At 45.0% G+C, this 21,477-nt stretch overlaps 2 protein-coding genes across 4 annotated transcripts in view; one reads left to right on the top strand and one right to left on the bottom strand.

Moving 5' to 3' along the window:
- Positions 1 to 304: 304 nt before the first annotated feature.
- On the bottom strand, positions 305 to 19,069 carry LOC115905921 (MOB-like protein phocein). 2 transcript variants are annotated; one of them, XM_030952644.1, is made up of 8 exons: positions 9,654 to 9,775; positions 7,608 to 7,670; positions 7,062 to 7,162; positions 6,384 to 6,426; positions 6,059 to 6,145; positions 4,357 to 4,436; positions 3,532 to 3,643; positions 305 to 2,658 (listed from the first exon to the last, which is right to left on the bottom strand). In XM_030952644.1, the coding sequence occupies exons 1-8, from the start codon at positions 9,711 to 9,713 to the stop codon at positions 2,527 to 2,529; spliced, it is 678 nt and encodes a 225-aa protein (XP_030808504.1). In that variant the 5' UTR covers positions 9,714 to 9,775; the 3' UTR covers positions 305 to 2,526. The 2 variants fall into 2 exon arrangements, with proteins under 2 accessions (XP_030808504.1, XP_030808505.1); XM_030952645.1 differs by lacking the exons at positions 305 to 2,658; positions 3,532 to 3,643; positions 4,357 to 4,436; ... (3 more) ...; positions 7,608 to 7,670; positions 9,654 to 9,775 and adding exons at positions 14,641 to 14,997; positions 15,544 to 15,633; positions 16,846 to 17,010; positions 18,891 to 19,069.
- The window catches only part of HSPD1 (heat shock protein family D (Hsp60) member 1), a 10,690-nt gene continuing 8,229 nt past the window's right edge, over positions 19,017 to 21,477 (top strand). The window contains exons 1-2 of one of the 2 annotated variants that reach the window (XM_030952641.1): positions 19,017 to 19,163; positions 20,256 to 20,431. In XM_030952641.1, the coding sequence (XP_030808501.1) occupies positions 20,258 to 20,431 (174 nt within the window). In that variant the 5' untranslated portion in view covers positions 19,017 to 19,163; positions 20,256 to 20,257. Of the gene's footprint in view, positions 19,164 to 19,345; positions 19,483 to 20,255; positions 20,432 to 21,477 lie in introns of those variants that run through there. The other variant, XM_030952640.1, reaches the window with a different exon arrangement.

Here is a 21,477-nt window from a genome sequence, read left to right as displayed (position 1 = left end):
AGTGAGTCTTTGCTTACAGCCTTTGTGACATGCAGTCAGAAATGTGATTATTCTGTGTCTAGAGGGCCTCTTCTAGACCTGCCATATTTTAGCTGTGGAACCAGCATGTTCTGATTTGGAGTGTGTAAATTTGAGGTCTGACTTGCAAGTTCCTAATGAGTATTTTATTTCTCTGCTTTGGGAAGAAGAAAGACAACCTGACTTGAGCACACCTGGGAGCAGATATGGGGGAGCACCCAAGAGTCTGTTGGAAATAGTTGCTGTGTTCTCAGACAACATGAAAAAAGAGAATAACTTGTCAAAATATAGTGGTATGGATAAAGAAGCAGTTTAATTTTTTCCTTTTTTTACAATATAATTCAAAGACAGTCTCAGTTTCCCTATGATGTAAAGTCTAAATTAAACCTGTTAATATTTATTAGACAAATCAATGGTTTGCTTAGGCTAACTGAAGTTTTATGGTACCATCCAGGCACATGTGTGTACACAGTACTCATGTAAACAACAGCAAGGGAAGATACAAGCAGTTTCTCACTTAGGCCTTATATAAAATCAGCTTAGTATAGCAAGTCAATTTTACAGTGCAAATCTGAATGAGAATAAACAGGATTCAAACTTCCAGAGTTTTGTTTTGAAGATAAACTCTTAAAGCATATGAGGAAGAGGTTTAAAATTTTAATGCAGTCCTGAGCACCACATAATTTTCTTCAATTTTGTAGAGGAAATGTAATTAGCAACACCAGTCCCATGTTTTTGCCTGTCCCAGTCACCATGGCCAATATACACATGCAGAGTGACTGTACAAAGGAGCCACACATGGATGGTCCCAGAGCAGACAGCAACGAGCTAAATACATTTTACTACTTCCAGAAAACATCCTCCTACCTGCAGTACAAACTCCAAGGTATCTATCAAAATCAGGTAACCTGGTCTATACGGGCAAGTTACAGCTAAGCGTATAGACAGTAACTAAAGCTACTTCACTCTGACAACATCTCATGCAATTACCCTGCTGACAGTTAAATACAATGATAAACATGAGACAAGAAGCTGCTGCAGAACACAGCTGTTGAAGTACTTAAGCTTAGTCTCTCAATTTTCTCATTGTTCATATTCCCTTTACATCCAGGTGATAACAGTTGCTTGAGGTGTGCTTGATTCATATAAAGAAAAATAGAATTTAAGGCATGTTTAGTATATTATGAAAAAACACTTAGTAAAAATATGTGGACTCCCTTCTTTCCAAGTAAATGTAATGTAGAAAACAAAGTGTAAATTACTGAAACTAGCTGAGCTAGCCCATTCTGACCTGCTGAAAGAAATAAAGAGGGCTCCTGTCAACCTCAGAGAAACAAGCTAACTTCTTAAACAGCAAAGCAAAATTCATTCAAGAACACTGCTACTGCTTTTAGACCCTGCATTCATGTACACTTAGCAGTATTTCTCTTATATGCATCTCTAAAACATCTAATTCTACCTTTCTAGACAAAACACAATTAAGCAGCACTCATGGAAATTGTCAGTTATTGCAAATCTGCAAACACAACTTGAAACAGACAGGGAAACTGATAGGGAACCAGAAGCATGAATCCCAATCTTTCTGTCAATATGGTTAAGGTCAATGAAGAGAAACAAGTGTATGTTGAAAACACAATTAACTCTTGCAAAGAATCGGGTTGGACATTTCAGGTACGTAGCATGTTTTGACTAGGAATACAAGCAGAGACTGTGCCAGTGTGTTATGTAGTGTAACATGAACAGCTGAGGTATAATCTGTAAGCAGTTGCCATAAATGTGCACAGGTATTCTTTAGAGAGGTTGTGGACTGGAGGACAGTAGAAGTCTGCCTTAACAGGACAGCACCTGTCCCCTGCTGTACACAAACCTCCACTGCTGACAAAAGAAAAGTCCAGAAAGTGTGTCAGATATATATCAAGAATATATATGTTCAATACCATAGTGAAATTGTCCTTTTGGTTAATACTATAGATCCTGTTAGTATCTGGATATACACATACAGCAATATGCATATCCAGAAGTAAATCTTCAAAGCCATTAAAAAAAATAAAAGGTAAATTAGGAAAAAGCTACATTGCAAGAAGCTTCCTGCAGCATTATATATTTAAGGTGATAATCTTTGAACTAAGACTTAATATAGTTACTACATTACAAAATGGCTTGCTGTGGAATCTCACTTTTGCCCCACCCAATCAGACACATCTTCAGGATTGTAATTCAATGATTGTTTAGCAGCATTTTTAGAGAACTGTAAATTCTTTTATTAACAGGCATTATAAACAGATACTACTACTTTTATTTAAAAACCATGAGTGCCACATAGATGAATATACAGCTCATGAATAACTTAGAAGTATTTCCCATATTAAAAGGCAATGCACACAGCATACAAAAAGTATACTAAACAAAGCTATGAAGATACGTGATTGAAGTCTCTAAAGTGATATATACAGTACATAATTAATGTTTTGTTTATATTCAGTACAGGATTCTGTACTGCTCTTGCCATTATGCCTCACTCTCCCCTGACACTGAATTTTGCACTTCTTCTTCCAAAATTGGTACAATCAGGTTATCCTTGGACATCAGATTATACTTCATCACAAACTTAGTGAACCGGTGACACAAGAAAGTTTCATTCTGGAGGTGAAAAAAGGGAAGAAAACAGTAGGTACAGAAGGATTATTTTAAACCATTATGAGGAACATGCTGAACAAAAAGCCTGGTCTATGTAATTGCCTCATTACATTTACACGTCTTAGTTAAGCTTAATTAGTAAAGTCATTGCTTCTTCTATATCTTTACTGGTTGCTTATAGTTACTACAAATACTAAAACCTACTGAAATTGAGGCTTCAGTCACAGCTCAATTTAACAGCACTTAGTGCATGTAGGAGGAATTTCAGAACCATACTTTTAAATATTTAAATATATTCTTGTCTATCTCCAACACAACAGGGCACAATCATTTGTTCCAGAATCCTTCAGTGGGATTTGGCAAAGGTTCCCTTTTATATTTAGCTGTACCCCTTATCTCCTTTCTATCTATTAATTTCTACTTTCCCATTACAAAAAAAAAGGTTACTGGTTGTGCACAAGTTGCCCTCAATTACTCTGATTCTTTACAGTCACACGATTAGAATTCCTTAACTGTTGTACAACATACACAAACAGGAGATGATACATATTTGTAAGCAGTACTAACTGCACTCAGTGCTTGAATACATTCAGGATTCTTGTATTTAAGATGAATTTGAGTTGTCTGTAGAAAAACCTCTAATTCTGGCCTTTTATCTAAATGAAAGGAAACCATAAGTAAATACACTAATCACATAAATGAATTTTTGTGTGTATATATAATACCTTTTCAGTTCTTACAGAACTGGAATCTACTGTAATCAATCTTCATTTGAATATAGAGCTTGTAGTAGGACTAAAATATTTTATACAACTCCATCACAGCTGTAACTTCAGTAAATACCCTGCTTTCAAGATGTAATTTCAAACTACTTACTTCATATTCATCAAATATCTGCCGGTGATGAAAGTAAGCGTGTGAAAATATCCTGTAAATCCTTCGGCACACTGATCCTAATTTGGCTACAGAGGATTCCTTTATGCTAACCCTGTAAGCAGCAGGAGAAAGGTTACACAACTGCTCTAATGAAATGACTACTAAGGAACATGTTGACATAAATTTTGATTGTTAAAACAATCCTGTATAACTGCATATGAAATTTAGACTTGTTTGGTGCAAGCTCCACATTTACAAACTGTACTCTGACTACAAAGAAGTTCTGCCTGTAATTAATCATCATCAGTTATTCTGGTAAAGGCTGGATCTCTGGTTTCCAGGGTTCATGGGCAAAGAAAAAAGACTTTCAGTTGCACCTCCTTGTCTATACTGAATTCCTTGAGAAGCACAATTTTGACTTCTCCAAGTTTTCTCTGATGTGACCTGCCTATTCAGTTGCCTGTCTCTGTCTTCTGCCACATCCCCCAGTAGGTTGGTGTTAGCTTCTGGAGGGTTTTGGTGCTGGTCTGTTGAAGGCATTTGAGGTGCAGCATCTGTCCAAAAGCCATTCTCTTGTCTATGTGGGCACTACTCCAATGGAAGCCCCATACCACTAACAGGTATCACTAAAACAGTTTTTACCTAAAATGCATTCCTTAGCTCCAGTAAATGGCAAACTATTTGAATAAGCCAGAATTCTAAGAGCTGCAGGATTTTTGATAGTTGCTACAGTAGCACATGAAACATGCATTACACTTCTCCCTGGGCTTTGTCACTGTCTTAAGTTCCAGCCTCCTCCCTCCTCCCAAGAGAAAATGTTTTTACCTGCTGGGGAAATATTTATTGCTATTCAGAAGACATGCAGCTCCATCAAGTGTGTGCCTGGTGTAGTCTATAGCAGGACACTACAGAAACAGACAGTGAGTAAGCACATGCATGATGTTGTCAGAAGTTATTTAAAAATAAACATTTTATTATATTTTCTGATGCTTTGAACTTCTTTGGTCATTTTTATTCCCAAAAGTTTCACATAGCTTATCTAAAGGTATAAATATATGTGTGTGTATATGTGTATATATATATGTGTGTGTGTATATATATATATATATATGTATATGTATAACTACATTTCCTCCTTATTTCCTCCTTAAGTGAGTTATTTCTTTTCTCTGCTTCACAACCCATGAAGATTACTTAAGGAAAAAGTTACTATGGCAATGCCATTATGCACGTGAGTAGTGAATTTTATGCCTCTCTTTGAGCAAAGCTGTATAATAAAAATACATGCTAGGAGTACACTGAAAGGAAAGATGAATGTTACCTCACAGCTCATTTGTTTCCCACACAGTCAAGTTGCTAGACTTGTTCTTTTACAGGCTCTGAAACCAAACCTGCACCTAAATCTATCAGTGCTTTTTGATTTGGCAAAGAAAACTAAAATCATACATGTAACTAAGTGTGTAACAAGCCATCCCTGGCTCTGCAATCAAGTATACCTAAAGGAAGAAAAGATGAACTGAGCCAGACTAAGAGAAAGAATGCCTGTCCATTGTCCATTCACCAGTTTCAGGAAAAAGATTTGTCAGTTGTACATTTCTCTCAGCAGTTCAAGGTTCCATCAGCCCCTATTTGACCATGACTTGGTGGCTACTGCCATGGAAAACAGGAGATGAATGCTGCATGCTCAGAGATAAAAAGAAGCCTGAAGTTCTCCAGTCCAGCTGAGGACCACGCTGCCAGACATGCCAAGGTGCTGACTAGGGACAGGGGTTAAAGGAGAGAGTGGGAAGTTGGCTAAATCCAAACATCTCAGGAAAGTAAAAGCAGAACAAAACAAGAAGAAAGACCTTACAGGACAGGAAAGATAAGGTTAAAAAAAAAATCAATACCTTATTCTGGAAGGTGAAATACAAAGATAAATATGACAAACTACGCTACCATCATAACCAAAAGCAACAAAGACTTTGTGAAGGCAAAAAAAAATGTATCAAGTGGTTTAACAGAAGATCTGAACAAAGTTTAAACTAACTGGACATGGAGGAAGACAAGCCAATGCCATGCTGATAAACCCACTTGACTAGAAACATCTGCATGATTCCACCACTGTTTTGGAGTACCTGCCCTAAGAACGAGCACATGCAGTCACGTTTGGAGTGTCAGGTTTACACTGTGGATCAAGGCCAACGTTTGAAGATGAGAGCCCATTCTCAGCATGGACTCTTCTATCAGTTAAACAAAGAGCTCTTTTCCTTTGAGTTTCGGGCAGGGTCAACACCAACCCAGAGAGAAAAGGGGAATGTGCAAAGCTACTAATACTAAGGTAAAAAAGCAGTTCCTTTTACCTCATCCTGTTCCTCTGTAAAACACTACAGAATGGTAAAGAAGAGTAGCTCAAATGATATTCTTAACCCACATATGCTCTCAGTTTGACTAGAGAAGCCATCCCTGACATGCTCCCCATGAACCTATGAACTGTGAAAGAAAAATCCTGCATCACTGGAGTCAGTTTTCCAAAATACATCCATACCTCTTTGGGAGTTTTATGAGCTGCACAAAGAAAAATCCACTGTTCAGTTGCTGTCATCTGAGTACATGTGTCAGGGTGACATTCACTCTGTTAAAACAATTGTTCAGTTAAGAAAAAACTCCAGCAGCAAAAAGGAGCTGATCTTTTCAAATCACTTCCTTGCCCTGTCCACCCCCCAAAAGGGTTATTTGCCATATGCCCTTAAAATATTACAAAACCTCCAACCACTGCTTAGCCCTGTGTGTATATATTTAGAAGAAAGCTCTGCAATCTACACAAAACAAAAAGTCTCCTCCCTGACAAAATGTCTCAAGGAAAGAATTACCTGAAGCTTGACAGCTAGTCCATTGAGCTCAAGGCAGAATTGTCTAAAAGAAATTGAACACAGCAGCATCAAAATCAGCTATTTGTTTCCTCACTGCAAGTATCTCATAAAGAACAGCTGAGACACTCTGATCTTCATACCAGCAGATGGTTTTTTTACTCAGTTAAGCAATTATATTTTAATTCTTCACTGACAGCAAAGGCTGAGTTTAACATATCATTAGTGGAAGTATTGTGCTGCAACTTAAAAAACAGAAGTGGACAAAAAGGTTTGTTTCCTTACAAGCAGAAAAAGAACTGTAAAACATCCAGCTGTCCTTGCCTATTTGCCTGCTAGTTTCAGGAAAATCACTGGGAGCATCTGGAAATCACATTACCCATTAGTGGAGATGGAGAACTGACAATACTATGAGAAACTGCTATGGAAATTCACGACTGTATCTTCCTATTCAAGAAGTGAGGTACAAATAGTTTCTTTAAAAAAAACATTAAGATCAGAGCACATTATAAATCTTCAGAAGTAACACGGAATGCAGAAAATAATACCAATATTTAACAGTGGAAAAATCAAGTTCATTTAAGTTAGTTTTGATGTGTCACATTCAAATAGATTCACTACCAGCATCAATTAACAAAATTTAGAACCAAGACAGAATATTAACAACAGATGGATTTTTACCTTAAATGTTCATACTTCCATACACCTTCATCCTGGCCTTCGGGAGGTTCAAGGATCTTATCAATGTTGGAACAGTCTGCCCTTATGTTTTGTTGAATGTACTAGGGAGGGAGTAGAAATAAAACTAGATCTTGTTGTAATTACAGTAAGAAGTATATATAGAACATTACATCTTGGAGGGGCTTAATTTTTACTTAAATTATTGACAGACTAAAAAGTTCAAAAGTAGATGGGCAGGGTAAGGAAATGGTATTAAAAATGCCAGATCTGAAAAATGCCTTTCTTCAATTAAAAAAGGTAAAAGAACGGAGAAACCCTCACTATTTTCCTAAATCTGATTTGTTTAAACCAGACATGGGAATTTAAGTTATTTCTGCAAACAAAATTAACCATTAATTTGTTAATATACATAGGTGCTTAGCAAATTCACTGCTGTGCAGCAACACCCTAAGCAGATAAATGTCAAGCCCTGTTCAGTTTTATATACCAGAACACAAAACCTGGGAAACTGCACTCATTAACAACATTTCATGTAAGTAGCAATACCTGCTGGACAGCTAACGTACTATCCATTTCTTCAAAGGATTCATCAGGCCAGTTGTAGAAATCCTGTTTTGAAAAAAGAAAGTTGAAAGCAATGTAACAAAACCAGAGGGGGAGGAAGAAAGGCACACAGCCTACAATAAGCCTGAGCATGCAGGAAAATCAGATGGAGTTGATACAATTCCAGGAAGCTGCATCTGAACAGAAGCAGCACACAGTCCTGGCAGGAAGAGGGAGAGGATTTCCACTCCCAGCACTGCAGCAGCAGCAGCAGCACACCTTGAAAGGAAAAGCTCTGCATGACTCGGCAGGTGAACACCCCCGCTGAACACCCAGAGCCTGCACTTGTTCCATGAAATACAGCACACAGCACCCACTGCAGCTGTCACACCTGGCAGCAGGGGAGAAGAAGAGGTCTGCAGAGAGCAGCAGCATACTCTGCTTATGAAACTAAAACTCCCAATGGTGACACAGCAAGAAAAACATCTCTGCGCTGAGATCACGCAACACTGTGCTGGCCTAACCTGGTACCACATTCCCACCTTACCCTTGGTAAGGTCAGTGTGCCTTAATTAAATTTTCTGGATGCTTATCAGCCTGGTTAATGATAAAGCCTTGCTGAAGCCTCACCTCAGATCCAGCTGCACCTGTGTTCTGCAGCAGTCCACATGTGCTGCACCCACAATCATCCCAACCACAGGCATTTTCTTACTGTGCATTTTTCACATCTAAAATTTGGTGCTGCTCCTTCACATCATGCAGAGATGCTGCACGTCAGCTTGCTGTAGTCATCCCAGCAGGTGCAATGACTCAGTGAAAATGTCCCAACAGCAAAGCTTGGCAATCTGTTCCTGAGAGAGCAAGTCAGCTCTGGCAAAAATACCTCAAGTGCATATCCACTGCTGAAATATCATTACCTAATTGTACTTGCAAACTGAACAGCAATACCAGTGTCATCCAAAATAAAACATTAAATACAGCCACACACAAAGAAAAATCATGTCTATAGAGAGGAATTATCATCACTATACACAAAACTCTTCAATCTACATGAATTTCATAATAGTTGAGCAAACCTAGGTCTATGTCCAGCTGTTTTTCAGAATACTCCAAATTTATCAAAGGCACACATCTCCTTCTCACACAGAAGGAGATATTCTGTCTCCTTCACAGATTAAACATGCATAGAATGACCTGATTTACAGGATTGTGTAATAATTTTACCTCTGTGCTATGACAAAGAACAGGAGAAGACTTGTCATACACGGCTGCTTTCCCACCATGAGATCTCCTCCCAAAAGCAGAGGGGAAAGTCTCACATAAAGGTCTGACACATCATCTCTCTGAAATAATCTAAAAAATGCAGTTTCTGTGTTTGAGGTGTGCCTGTTCCAGCTGACTGTGAAACCTCAGAAACAAATGAATTGCATTTTGATTAAGAGAAGCGATGTGACACCAGAATTTCCTTGTGTGCAGTTACGTAATAGAAGGATGACATCCCTCTGGGAGGGCAGGCAGGTACGGTCGCTCTGACGGTGCCGAGCTCCCCCCGGAGCCCAGTGCAGGTCATGAGCTCACTCCCGGTATTTTCAGAGCAGGAACAGCAGCAGTGCCTGACAGCACCGGGGAGCCGCCCTGCCCGCACCAGCCTGCGGCGCTCCCGCCCGGCTGTCGCAGGTGTTCGTTCTCCGCCCGGCCGAGGCCCCCGCGCTGCGGGACGCGGCGCCTGCCGAGGCCAGCCGGGCCCGACGCGACCTCCGCTCCCAGCCCGCAGCCTGGAAGCCCCGGCGGCCTTTCCGCCGAGCCCGCGGGGAAGGAGCCGCCGCCGTTCCCGGCCCGCTCCCCCGCAGCCACCGGGTCTCGCCCGCTGCCCCGCGAACAATGCGATCCCCGCAGCGGGGCCGCCGCCGCCCCGGCCTCGGTAGGCCCGGCGCGGCCCTTGGAGCGGCCCTCGGCGCCGCCTCGCCGGCCGCTGGGCCCCGGCGGCGGCGCTGCCCGTGCCCGCTCGCCCGACGGCCGGGGCGGCGGCGACGGCACCTCACAACTCACCTGGGCCTTGGTGCCCGGGCGGTTCCGCCGGAGCACGGCCGTGCCCTCCGCCATGACCATAGCGACCGCGGGGCCCGGATGTGCCGCGGGGCCGCGGGGCGGGGCGGGGGGGGGGCGGAACAGCCGCGGGGCGGGGCGGGAGCGGGCCCGCGGAGGGAGGGGCGGCGCGGCCAGAACAGCCGCTGCGCGCGGCGGGGCGGGAACGGCTCTCGCGAGACAAGGCGGGAGGGGCGCGCGGGGGCGGCCGTGAGGGGAGGCGGCGATGAGGCCGCCCCGTCCCCCATCCCTCGTCCCTGCCCCTTCCCGCCCGGCAGCGCTAACGCGCTCTCCTCCGCGCGGCGCTGGAGGCCATGGATGCTTCCTTGTGAGCGCGGTGCCCTGCAGGTCCCTCTGTCAGGGCAGAGCTTGGTATTCCTGAGACAACACTGATACCCGCGCACGCACACACCCACACACACAGAGCCGGGAGTGGGGAGGTTTGGGGCGGCCGCTCGGTGCTGCGCGACGAGGCCCGTGTCGCAGCGAGTGACCCGGTTTGTGAGGCACGGAGATTGACGGGCTGAGTGGTTGTTGAGGAAATCCATCGTATTTCATCCTGTTTCATCAGCATCCCCCGCCAGCCCCGGCTGTGCGTGCGCTCACGCAAGATTAGTCCTCGCTGCTGTCTGTACAACCGAGCCCCTGATGCTCTGTGCAATACAAACTATAAGGGTGTGGATTTAAAATTATTCAGAGTTTAGTATTCAAGATTTATTTTTAAAGAAATGAGTAGAACCCTCCCCTAGCAAGGGTTGTTCGGGGCAAAATAATTTTAAAGTAGGTGGGAAGCCTTTCTAGGTCTCCAAAGGCGGGATTGAGAGCCCTGTGAGCTTGGTGTGCAGAGGGCACGAACTGCTGTGCCAATGGCAAACAGAGGCAGCTCAGGTTTCAAGGGTTACTGAGCCGGGTGTTGACTCTATTTGCGCAGAAAACAAAAAAAGACACTGTTACCTCATAACTGGCTGATAAATACGTCTCCCTTACAAGCAAGTAAGCATTTTGAAAGACCGGAGTGACTTATAGTATTTCTGTATACTGAGAAGAAAATTATTTGAAAGTTGTTCTGTTTTCTCTAAAATACGTGGTAGAAAAGAGTACAGAATAAGGAGTGGTGAATTGCTTCAGTCTGTGTGCAAGAACCATGAAGCGGCGAGGTACCGTGAGACGCCTCCCTCACACAATCAGGGAATAAATGGTGGCAGCTGTGGGGTGTTCCCTGCAAAGTGCAGAAGGCTGCTTGCTACCTGCTGCTGTCCCTGCTCCCACCGCATTTCAGGGTGAGTGCTGGTTGTAGTTTCCCCCTTCACTCAATTATTTTGCTATAAATAACACATTTAAACCCCTTCCTTCTACCCAGTGAGAGGTACAACTTGTGAAACATTTCTAGATCGAAAACACTGAAAAATCTCTAATTAGGCTTTCCCGTCAGAAAGAGAAGTGCCCTTTGAATGCTGACTTGGCTTGGGCAAGGCCGTGAGCAGGGCCCTGCCTTGTCCCGTGAGCGGGCCAATGTGCGGGCAGCAGAAATGGGTGACGGGGTCAGCAGTGACCGACCCGCGGCTTCTATCGCCGGCGGAGCAGCTCCTCTCACGTTACACTGTAACGCCGAGCTCGGCATTCCTGCCGGCAGGCGCCTGAGGCCGGCTTGCACTAGTTACTTTTTTACTCCTGGCCGGCATTCCTGCCCCGGGCATGTCAGGGATGTCGGCTCTTCGGGTTGTGTGGCGAAACGCAGCTTGTGTAATAAACCATCAAAAGGTTTAAAATGCTGTGAGAAATTGGTGTATTGGCATGAGGAGTAGAAATATCCTAGTACTTCTTTAGGCCAGCTGTGTTCCAACATTATTTTTTTATGAGATTGATATTATTTTTAGCCAGTTTCGAAACACAAGCAGTTCTAGTGGCTTGAGTCCTTCAAAATTCAGCAGCTTGTTTGCATTATTCTTTTATTGTTGTGTTTTTTTTTTTTCCTATCACCATATTCAAGGTTTAACCTTAAAGCACAGAAAAGCTGGGAACTTGATATTTCCATTTGTCCCTGACTTTTCTTTCATGGCCATCTTGCTTTTAATATGGAAACAAATCTGACCATGAAGAAATACCTCTCAGAGAAAAATATGTGTCTGTTAGTTCAGTCTGAAGATGGTTCATGTGTCTGCAGAAAAAGGGAAAGAAATCTGCCTCATTTATTAAGATCTTAAATTGTATAGGGTTATCTTGCGCTGCTCCTTGATAATTAACCCTGTATTCCTGGAAGATGCTTATTATTTTTATTTTCATTAAATTTCAAGCTGTTTTTGAACAAAATCTTAACAGGAGTAATTTCAAATTTGGAGTTTCAGCTGGTCTTCATCTTATGGCCTTCATTAATGAAAATTTGAATATGTGGCCAAAATTTAATCAGCCATGCATGTGTTGCTAGGGTCCTGTCTGTCCTTTCTTCTCTATTGGCCTATAAATGTTCCATTATTTTCTTACTGTGGCAGGATAACATAACCAGGGTGAGAAAAGCTCTCTGAAAACACTACAGCTGCTGAGAATGGAAGCTATTCTGAAGTGTTAAGAAAAGAAAGTCACAAAAGATGGGGTCCACCTGGTTTCCTTGGAATTCAGACAGACTGAAGAAAGACTGAAGACTGTATCCCCTCAAAAAAGCAGGTGGGGCAATATGCAGCATTTACATTAAAACTGAAGTTTTTAAACCATGTAGAAAACAGTGGAAAGAAGCCTAATTTCCTACAGGAAGAACACAGTAAAGAAAGAGGGTTTGTGACTGTCTGTCCTTGCTTGAAGAACCCAAGGGGTATGGGATTTGGCACACAGTCATGGTCTGACAGGCAGTAACACAGATGGATCACCTTGGCTGGGTGGCAGTTGCCTCGTCCTTGCTTGCAGTGAGAGCCTTGTGGTGCAAGGATAGAACGTTCCTGTCAATCCAGCAAATGTTCCAGTGTGTCCTCCATTTAATTAGGCTTAGGAACACTATTTTCCCCCCTCATCCCTAAATTACTTATTCCCATGAAGTGTGACTTCTGTTTTTAATCACCTACGTAAACTGTACTAGATTCAGCCATGCTAAGTTTAATAAATAGGCATTTTATATTTTATTTTATTTATATAATAAATAGGAATTTTATATTTTAATAAATAGGCATTATATCAGGCTGCTGAAAACCTGCTGGGCTGAAAGTGTGAGCTGAAAGTGGAGCTGGGGGCAGCCAGGTTGTGTGGTGAGGGCTCAGAGTGATCCTATGCACTTCATGTCTTTTAGAGCCATTGTGGAAAGAAACACTGAAATTTTAGGCCTAAACATTTCTCTGTTGGCAGTTAATTCCTACTGCACCTTGAGATGGGGTATAGTGTCTCTCAGCCATTTGTAAATACTTAAAATAGCTTCTCCTCTTTGCTGTGTGACTGCAGCAGACTGCCTGCCTTATCCTGGGAGATAAAGGCATGCTGGCTGCAGTGGGAGATAATGCTTCCCAGGGCGTTTGTGTTTCATTGCACAATCAATTGTCTTGCAAGGTCCTTGGGGTGTGATTATCTGAAGTTTCAGCTTGAAGGTGCAGTGCTGTAACTACTGAAGTAAAACTGCAACAGGGCAGATTTTAAGATGTAGGTCTTTTATACTAAAAAGTGTATTTTGATTAATTTAGCATCTTCCCTGTCTGCCCATAGTTCAGTGCAAATTTAACCCCCAGAGCAGTGCCTGGTTTGTCTTCAGCTCCAGAGCAAGCAGAGGTAAGCAGCCAAGAGCAAGCACCCCACACCAAAGGGGAGCAAAAGCCATTGCAGCCAAGCCTGGCAAATGCAGCTCTTGCTGGAATGGCAGGGTGATCAACGGCATCTAGGGAAAAGCCTCGCTCCAGCTGACCCCTGTGCTGTGCAACTGATGGTAGGGACTTTATTTTCTGCCTTGTGCTGGCAGAAAATACATTGTGTTTCAAACTGTGTCAGAGTTTGAGTCCCTCATTGCAGCATCTGAGTGGAGAGCTGAAAAATATTTTGTTACAGTTCTTTGCTGGCACCTCTGGAATAAGGGTTATAATGTATCTAGCAGTGCTGAGTTCCTATCAGCGTGACTAGAATGAGAAAGAAGTGCAGTTTAATTCCTGCCAATGAAGTTTCAGCAGCAATAAGCCATGTACTGACTGACTTCACTAGGACTACTCCAAAAGCACCGTAAGGCACTGTCTGTTCTTGGGCTGCACTAGATCCCTCTGTGCACCCCAGCTTTGAAAGCCTCCTCAGGAACAGTGGAGATCTGGGTGCTCCTGCACCTTCAACCCTGAATCCTTGTCAAGGCAAGAGAATGTAGCCAGGAATATGCAAATTTAATTGCTTCAGCGTTACCTGAGTCAATATCTTGCTATTTAAGGATGGTGTGTTAAGGGTAAAGGAAATGTAATTTGTCAAAGTAGGTCTCTCCTTAGTTAAGGGAAAGCTCAAGATCTGGGTGTGATGGGTGTGGTAATCAGTAAAGAAACTTCATTTAAGATCAGCATCAGCCCCACTTCTGCCTGGTTAACTGCTGGGGGAGGTTTTTTATTTTCTATTGGCAAAGTTTAGCGAGTGATAAGTGAGAATAACCATTAATTTTTACCTGCTCCATCTGGGAACTGGATGATTCTGTTACAGCACAGACATGACTGATACCAAGTTCCTTCCAACTGCTGGGGGACAGGCTGTGTGTGTGCCTTAACCTTCAGTGTTTCAGGGTCTTCAGACAGAAGTTAGAAGAACCCATGCTATCTCAGGAGTCCAACGTGCAAGGGAGCTGGATAAAAGTCCCCAGCAAGATTGCATCTCTCTGGTAACCATTATAAGCTCATTTTACACAGACTTGGTGAAAATAACATATTACTACCATTGATTGGTGCAGAGAGCTCATTACACAATTGAGACTCAGTTTCACTGAGCAACAGCAGAAACTGAGACAGAAGCAGAATAGTTTTATCAGTTTATTGTAAAGACCTTTACAATCTCAGTACAGAGATAAGGATATAAAATGATGTTGTTTGGAATAATTAAGGCTGGTTGGTGGTCATCCAAATTTCACTGTTCAATGGAACTCAAGCAAGAGCAACTGATTTCTGACTGTACATATTTTTATTTGTGTTCCATCGTTACAGTGAGATCACAAGTTATTTCAAAGACTCAATGCCTGTTTATTATAAAATAAAGGACATTATTTACATGATGAAAGAAAAATTTCAGCATTTTAGTGGAATGGATGACTGATACTGCAACAGGTTTAGTCCACATATTTCCCAAGAATGTCACCATCTCTAAACAAGTAGTAGTCCTGCAAAGAAAAGAAACATTAGCTTCTGTCATGTAAATATTTCTCTTGTTTTGCAAATAGTGTCTTGTTCTGAGTCAGCATTACTGCAGTCATTAAGTGCAAAATCAAAAGCAAGCAAACCAAGAAGTCAACATGTAGAGCTAGTCTTGAAAAAGTTATTTTTGTTCCTGAGATACTCTTTGGAGAGGTCTCAAGTTACTACTTCTAGCAGTGGGAAAGCACAAGAACTGCTAGAAAACAATTCTGCAGGCTTTCCCTGCCAAAAGCAAGGATGCCCCCAGGAATTCCTAAGCCTTTTTGGATTCCCTCTAATATGCACTTGACATATGGAACATTTTGCCCACCCAGCAAAGGTCAGGTCAGAGGTTCCTGTGGTTGCTGCCTTTCATGCAGGGGCACAAGTAGCAGTAGCACAGCTGTCAGAAGGTGGCTGGATCCAGCTGCTCCCTTTCTTGAATGGTGCTAACAGCACAAAGTACCTACAGTATTTATCACTGGTGTTTCAGGAACCATTCTGATTTGCACTCACAAAGTTGGGAAACCTACCTTATCTTCCAGTACGATCTTAGTACCACCATATTCTGGGAGCAAAACCTTTTCACCAACTTTTACACTCACTGGCTGAATCTCACCATTCTGAAAAAAAGAGAAAAATCCTTACTTTTCTGTAATAGAATTCCTCCAAACTACAACAACCCATCCATGTACAGAAACATTCAGGAAATCACAACTCTGCTTTTAGTTTTAACTGTAAAGACAAGTGTGAGGTCTTTGCTTGACACACTGAATAGGACTTCGCTTAAAGAACCATGAAACCCCCTTGTAAAATCAAGGGACAAAGTCCATGTCCATATTCTGTAACCAAGGATAATTTCTCTAAGTGCCAGTTTAAAAAGTACCTTCCCATTTCTGTAACTTTGATCAACTTGTCACTGTTGCCATCAATTCACTGGTTTAGAAACACCTGATAGAGTTTAATTAAATTTTTGTATTATAAGCAAAACATTAACACATTAGTAAAACATTATCACCCTTTCACAATACAAACCATCAAAAATCAGATCCTGACACAAACCAGCCTGGGATGTAGAGAGGGACTCATGGTAAAGAAAGGCCAAGGCAGTGTGCCCAGGTTGAAATTTAACCTGTTTTCCAGAGTTGCTACTGACTGAACACTGCTCTGGTGGGGAACCAGCCCCTCTGCTGTGGAAGCCCTCAGGCACCGGCCTTTGTGTGAACTGTCTTATTTCCATACACATATCCAATGTGCAAAATTAACAAGCAGTTATTCAATACTTATTTACTTTGATTGCTGATCTTCTTTAATCCAACAAGCCTAATCCTTATGGACAATGATATTTTGCACAGCATAAGGCAGCCAATAAATAGGCATTTTATATTTTGTGGAACCCCCATATTCTGGGGTTCCACCCTGCTCAGAAGTCACAGACATTTGAGCATGTAATAATTTTAACAAAGAAGTCTGCTGGTCCCTCAAGGTTTTGGCTGAGATGTGATGAAACAGGGTATCACACAAAACACTGTCTACATATTTAAAATAAACTAACACCACCAACACCTCCCCAGAAGACCCCCCACCACCAACAGCAAAGACAAGAAACCCCACTCCATTTTACAAGTTATTAAAGGAATGCTGGAATTTATTTCAGGACAGCTTGAGATTTCTACCTGCTTTTTGAATCTCCACTTGCAATTTCAGCTATCACAGTCATCCATTTTTGTCAACCACTTTTGCACTATAACCATTGCACTCTTATGGCAATATTCCAGCTACCAGCACCCCATTCATTACCAGTTCTACCCAAAGGGAATGCTTTGGGTAATTACCTTTCCTCTGCCTCCAGATCCAACTGCTACTACTGTTGCTTGTAGTACCTTCCCTTGGGATTTTTCTGGTATCATGATTCCTCCTTTGGTTACTGTCTCAGCTGCACATCGCTCAACCAGTACACGATCAAAGAGGGGAAGAAATTTCCTAAATGCTTTTCCAGCCTGTGGAAGCAATTGTACATTGTAACAAGAGAGCCATTACAACAAAAACTGCAATTAAAAGGAGTTTTAAAACCCTGACACATAATGATTTCTTTGGAGAAATGAATAGTTTAAGACAACTGCTAGGCACTTATTTAATAGCAGCAAATACCAGCTCTGATTGCATCAGAAACTCCTGAAGGCACAGGCAGATGCTGGGCAATCCTGACAATTCAGCCATAGGAAGATGTACTCCAGCTGGGGAATAAACCACCCACGGATGAGCAGACTCCTCTGCCTGGAAAGGCCTCTAGGCTTTTAACACCAAACCCTTAGTTGCTATAGCTTGGTGAACACAATCATGAATTATATGAACTGGATTTCTCCAGTTCACAACCAGATCTAATGCAGATGAAGGACTCCTTGGGAGAGCTGCACCTATACTTGTGAACAGGTTTACATTAAAGAAGCACAGGTCTAGCCAGGTGCCCCACTGTCAGTCTTTCTTAGGTGCTTTCAAGCATTACCCTTTCACAAAAAATAGTGAGGATCTGCAGCCTGAGCCACAGTGCTGGTACTTATACCAACTTCTACAAACAGATTCAGAAAAAAATACAAGAAAGTTTAGGTGAAGGCCCTGAAAATGAGAAGGTAGGCACCCTTCTAGCTCATCTTCTTTGGTATCTGCTTCTGCTTAGACAGAGTCAAGGTGAGGGGTTTTTATTGCGTTGTTGAGTTTTTCCCTCACATTTGGGTTAGGTTTGGAGTTTTTTTGCAACTACTTTCTGCTATCTGTCTGCATTTCAGAACCAGCAGTCTAATTGCCACAGGCCAGATAAATGCAAGAAAATGCACTTATCCCAACGCACGGGGGGGTTAGGAAGAAGGAACTTGCTTTGATTTAGAAGGAAAGATATGGCAGGTTGCCAAGTCACATGGAGATAGTGCTCCACTGGACAGGTACAGAGCCCACACTCAGAGAAAGAGCTAGAAGGGCCTGGCATCCGTGTGCCCTTTGCTGGCACTCATCGGGATCCACACACACTTGAGAAATGGCAGAAAGCAAAGTCACGGGCAGAGCATGAGCAAAAGGCAGCACATGGAAGATGCTGTATTTGACTGCTGTCAGCAGCACAGGGATGAAAGATAACCAAGGGAAAAGGCTGCCAGTTGTGCACATTTCCATTCTGAGAAGATAATATCGCTGACCCTCCTTTTTAAGAGCTGTTCTACGTTTACCAGAAATAAAGCTGCCAGACTTATGAGCATCAATATTTTACACTAAGTTTTAATTCTTCACGTTATTATTATGCTAAGAATCAAGTATCACTGCGAGAACAAGGACAACTCAGTGAAACTTTCCCTCTTCTCTACAAAAAATTTTACAAAACTTATAGAAAATAGAGCTCCGGAGCGTGGCACAGGTTTCTTGTCCCCAGAGACCCGCCGTGGCCTGCGCGGCCCTGCCCTGCAGCGCTGCTGTCACGGGGCCGCTCCCGTTACTGCGGCGGGAGGAACCCTGAGCTCGAGTGTGTGCGCGGCCAAAAGTAGCCGCTGCAAACCGCCCGCCACGTCCGGCCCGCAGCCCCCGCGCCTGCCGGGGGAGTCGCCTCTGCCCCACGGACTGCGTGACCTTGCGGCGCCGCCACCCCCCGGCTCCACCGTCCCCCCGTCCCCGCGCGACCCAGCGCTGCCCGCGGGCACGGCGGGGACCGAGCACACCCGTGCGCGGCTGCCCAGGGGCCCCGGCAGCGACCCAACGGCGGGGAGGAGCAGGGGCGCCGCCAGGCCGTGCGGGCTGTCTGTCCCCGCGGCGGCGGGCACGCGGGGCGGGGCAGCCCGGGAGCGGGCCCGCGGCAGCACTGGGGAGATGGCGCGGCGGCGGCGGCCCCGGCACTCACCATGATGCTCCCGCGCCGCCCGCACCGAGTGACCGCGCCGCCACCAGCACACACGTGAGGAAGGTCACGGCGTGCGCATGCGCGAGCGGCGCCCCGCCCCGGGGCGGAGCAGCCCCGACCCCCTCCCCCGGCCCCGGGGACGTTTAGCGCTGGAGTTTTTTTTCAACCTCTGCGGCCCCATCCCGGTCTCGGGAACGGCTGCACACCGGCGGCACCACGGACCCGCCGCACAGCTCCCACGGCGCCCCAGGCCGGGCCCCACACGGAAGTGAGGTCAGCTCACCTCTGACCCGCAGCGAGCATGAGCGTTCCAGAAGGTTCTGGAATCGGCGGGCCCTGGAACATGAATGGTTCATGCTACAACCCCTTAGCGCATGCGCAGCTGTAGCTCGCGGCGCAGCGCGGCAGGCGGGCACTGGGCGGGCGCGGAGGCCATGCTGGTTCCGGGGCCGGGCGGCCGGAGCCGCACATGGGCCGCCGGCGGCGCGGGGGCGGGGCTGAAGCGGTGAGTGCCGAGCGCCGCCCGCCGCCGCCGCGCCAGACGTGCCCCGCGAGTCCGCAGAGCCGCGGTGCTGCTCCCGCGCTGCCGCAGGTGAGCGGGAACGCGGCCGGGGCGCCAGGCCCGCGCCGCTCTGCCTGGCCTGGGGAGGGCGTAGGGGCCATCACCCCTCTGGCCGCGGTTACCGTGGGGGCCGCGCGCTGGGAGCGGCCGGGCCCGAGCGGCGGGAGCAGGGGGGCCGTGATGCAGGCGTTGCGCCCGGGTGGCGGGAGCGGGGCCTGCACGTCCCTGCGGGCCGGTGGTGGCGCGGCGGGCCTGGCGGGCGGCGGCGGGGGGCGGGCGGCGCTGACCTTGCTGCGCGTGTCCTGCTGCAGCGCCATGTGCCCGCGGGGCCCTGCCCGGCGCGGGGGCTCCGGCGGGCCCGGGGTGGCGACCGCGGCCTTGTCTCTCTTCTCTCTGCCCTTGGTGGCGTAGCGGGGTGGGGGAGCCTTACCCGAGCTCCCCGCGGCCTGGCCCTGCTGCTGCAGCCGCGGGCGGGCGGGCGCGGCCCCCGCGCTGAGCACATGGAGCCGCGGGCGCTCCGCGGTGCCCTCGCCGTGTCCTGCCCCGCTCCGGGCGGGAGGCGCTCGGACGTGCTGCAGGCCGCGCGGGGAGGAGCTGCTCCGCTCGGGTCTCGGCGGGAGGATCGGGGACACCCAGCCCCGTACTTGCAGTTGATTGTGTGTCTTGATTTCAGCCGGTCGAAAAATTAAAGATTTATCGTGCCTGCTTTACTTCCTAAATCTGTTCTCCCTCTTTTCCTTTAGAAGTAGCTGTGCAAAGCCGTAATGCTTTTGTTTTTCTCTTCGTTTCTTTTAATATTTTAGACATGCTCCGTTTATCTACAGCACTCCGTCAGATAAGACCAGTGTCCAGAGCCCTCGCCCCCCATCTAACACGAGCTTATGCAAAAGATGTGAAGTTCGGAGCAGACGCGAGAGCTCTGATGCTACAAGGAGTAGATCTTTTAGCAGATGCTGTAGCTGTCACCATGGGGCCAAAGGTAATGGAAGACTCGACCTTTATCTTAGCACAGACCTGGCTGAAAATACTGTAACAGAGAACAGTTGTTGGGTTTCTCTCGGTGGAGCTGCACGATTGTATTTGTCGAACTGCACCGCAGAGGGGTTGGGGAATGGACAGGCTCCTGCAAGCAGCTGTAGTCTCATGTCCACCAAAAGTGGGACGGTAGTGCGTGTGCTTTTTGTAGTAACAAAGTAAAATTGCTTGGATTCCTGTGAAAGGTACGTTATATTTGTCCAAACAGTTTGAAGGTTAAGGAGATGTGCATAATGTGTTACCAGCTCAGTTGATAACCTGTAACAATGCAGTAGATAATGTAACTGTCTGTGTCAAGGGGTAGGTTAATTAGCATGTGGGTGGCTTGGTTGGATTTTTTTATGATGCTTGTTTTGTTTATTTTTTTTTTACGAATTACAAATTTGTACTAGTTTACCTTTTAAATATTAATAAGCTTTAAAAAAATATCCAAAGTGTAATGTTGAGTTCTCAGTTGGCTGGGGAATATTACCAGCCTAAGTGAAATTTTGTGGTAGAGGCATTCATTTGTGTTACCCTATATTCTGTCCTGTAAGGGAGATCTGGGTCTCTTGGAAAACCAGCTATGGTATTCTGCATAGTCATGCAATGTGCAGTAGGGCTTGAAATGAGATTCCTCTTTTTGAGGAAGAGACATTGATTTTCTTGATGCTTATGTGAATATCTGTTCCCTGTAACAGCATGTGCATGGTAGTTCTTCGGAGGGCTGCTTGGCCTCTGTAACATTATTTCATGTATTTTCTGCACGTTTTTAGTGCTCTACCAGCTTCATTCAAAGGCAAAAAATGTCATAAAGCTGAGCAGGTGAAGGTTAAGGAACAATTATGTCAGGAAACTGGCTACTTCACAAAGGAACAAAGTTTAAATGTAGTTGGTTAATTTAACTCCTGTTTTTTTGGGATCAGGCTGCTTTGTGCATGCTGAAGCATAGTTCTAATCCACTGGCTAAAGGGCAGTTGCTGATGCAACTTCATGCAACCTTAGGGGATT

The sequence above is a fragment of the Camarhynchus parvulus genome, chromosome 7, assembly GCF_901933205.1.
Source record: "Camarhynchus parvulus chromosome 7, STF_HiC, whole genome shotgun sequence".
NCBI classification, from domain to species: domain Eukaryota; kingdom Metazoa; phylum Chordata; class Aves; order Passeriformes; family Thraupidae; genus Camarhynchus; species Camarhynchus parvulus.
The sequence above is the reverse complement of the archived record's forward strand: the minus strand, read 5'-3'. Positions and strand labels throughout refer to the sequence as shown.

Coding starts and splice junctions, on each gene's coding strand:
- LOC115905921 (XM_030952644.1), bottom strand. CDS start 9,713: ATGGTCATGGCGGAGGGCACGGCCGTGCTCCGGCGGAACCGCCCGGGC. Junction 7,671..9,653: donor GCCCGGGCACCAAGGCCCAG/GTGAGTTGTGAG, acceptor TTTTCAAAACAG/GATTTCTACAACTGGCCTGA. Junction 6,427..7,061: donor TGGAAGTATGAACATTTAAG/GTAAAAATCCAT, acceptor AATTTCTTTTAG/ACAATTCTGCCTTGAGCTCA.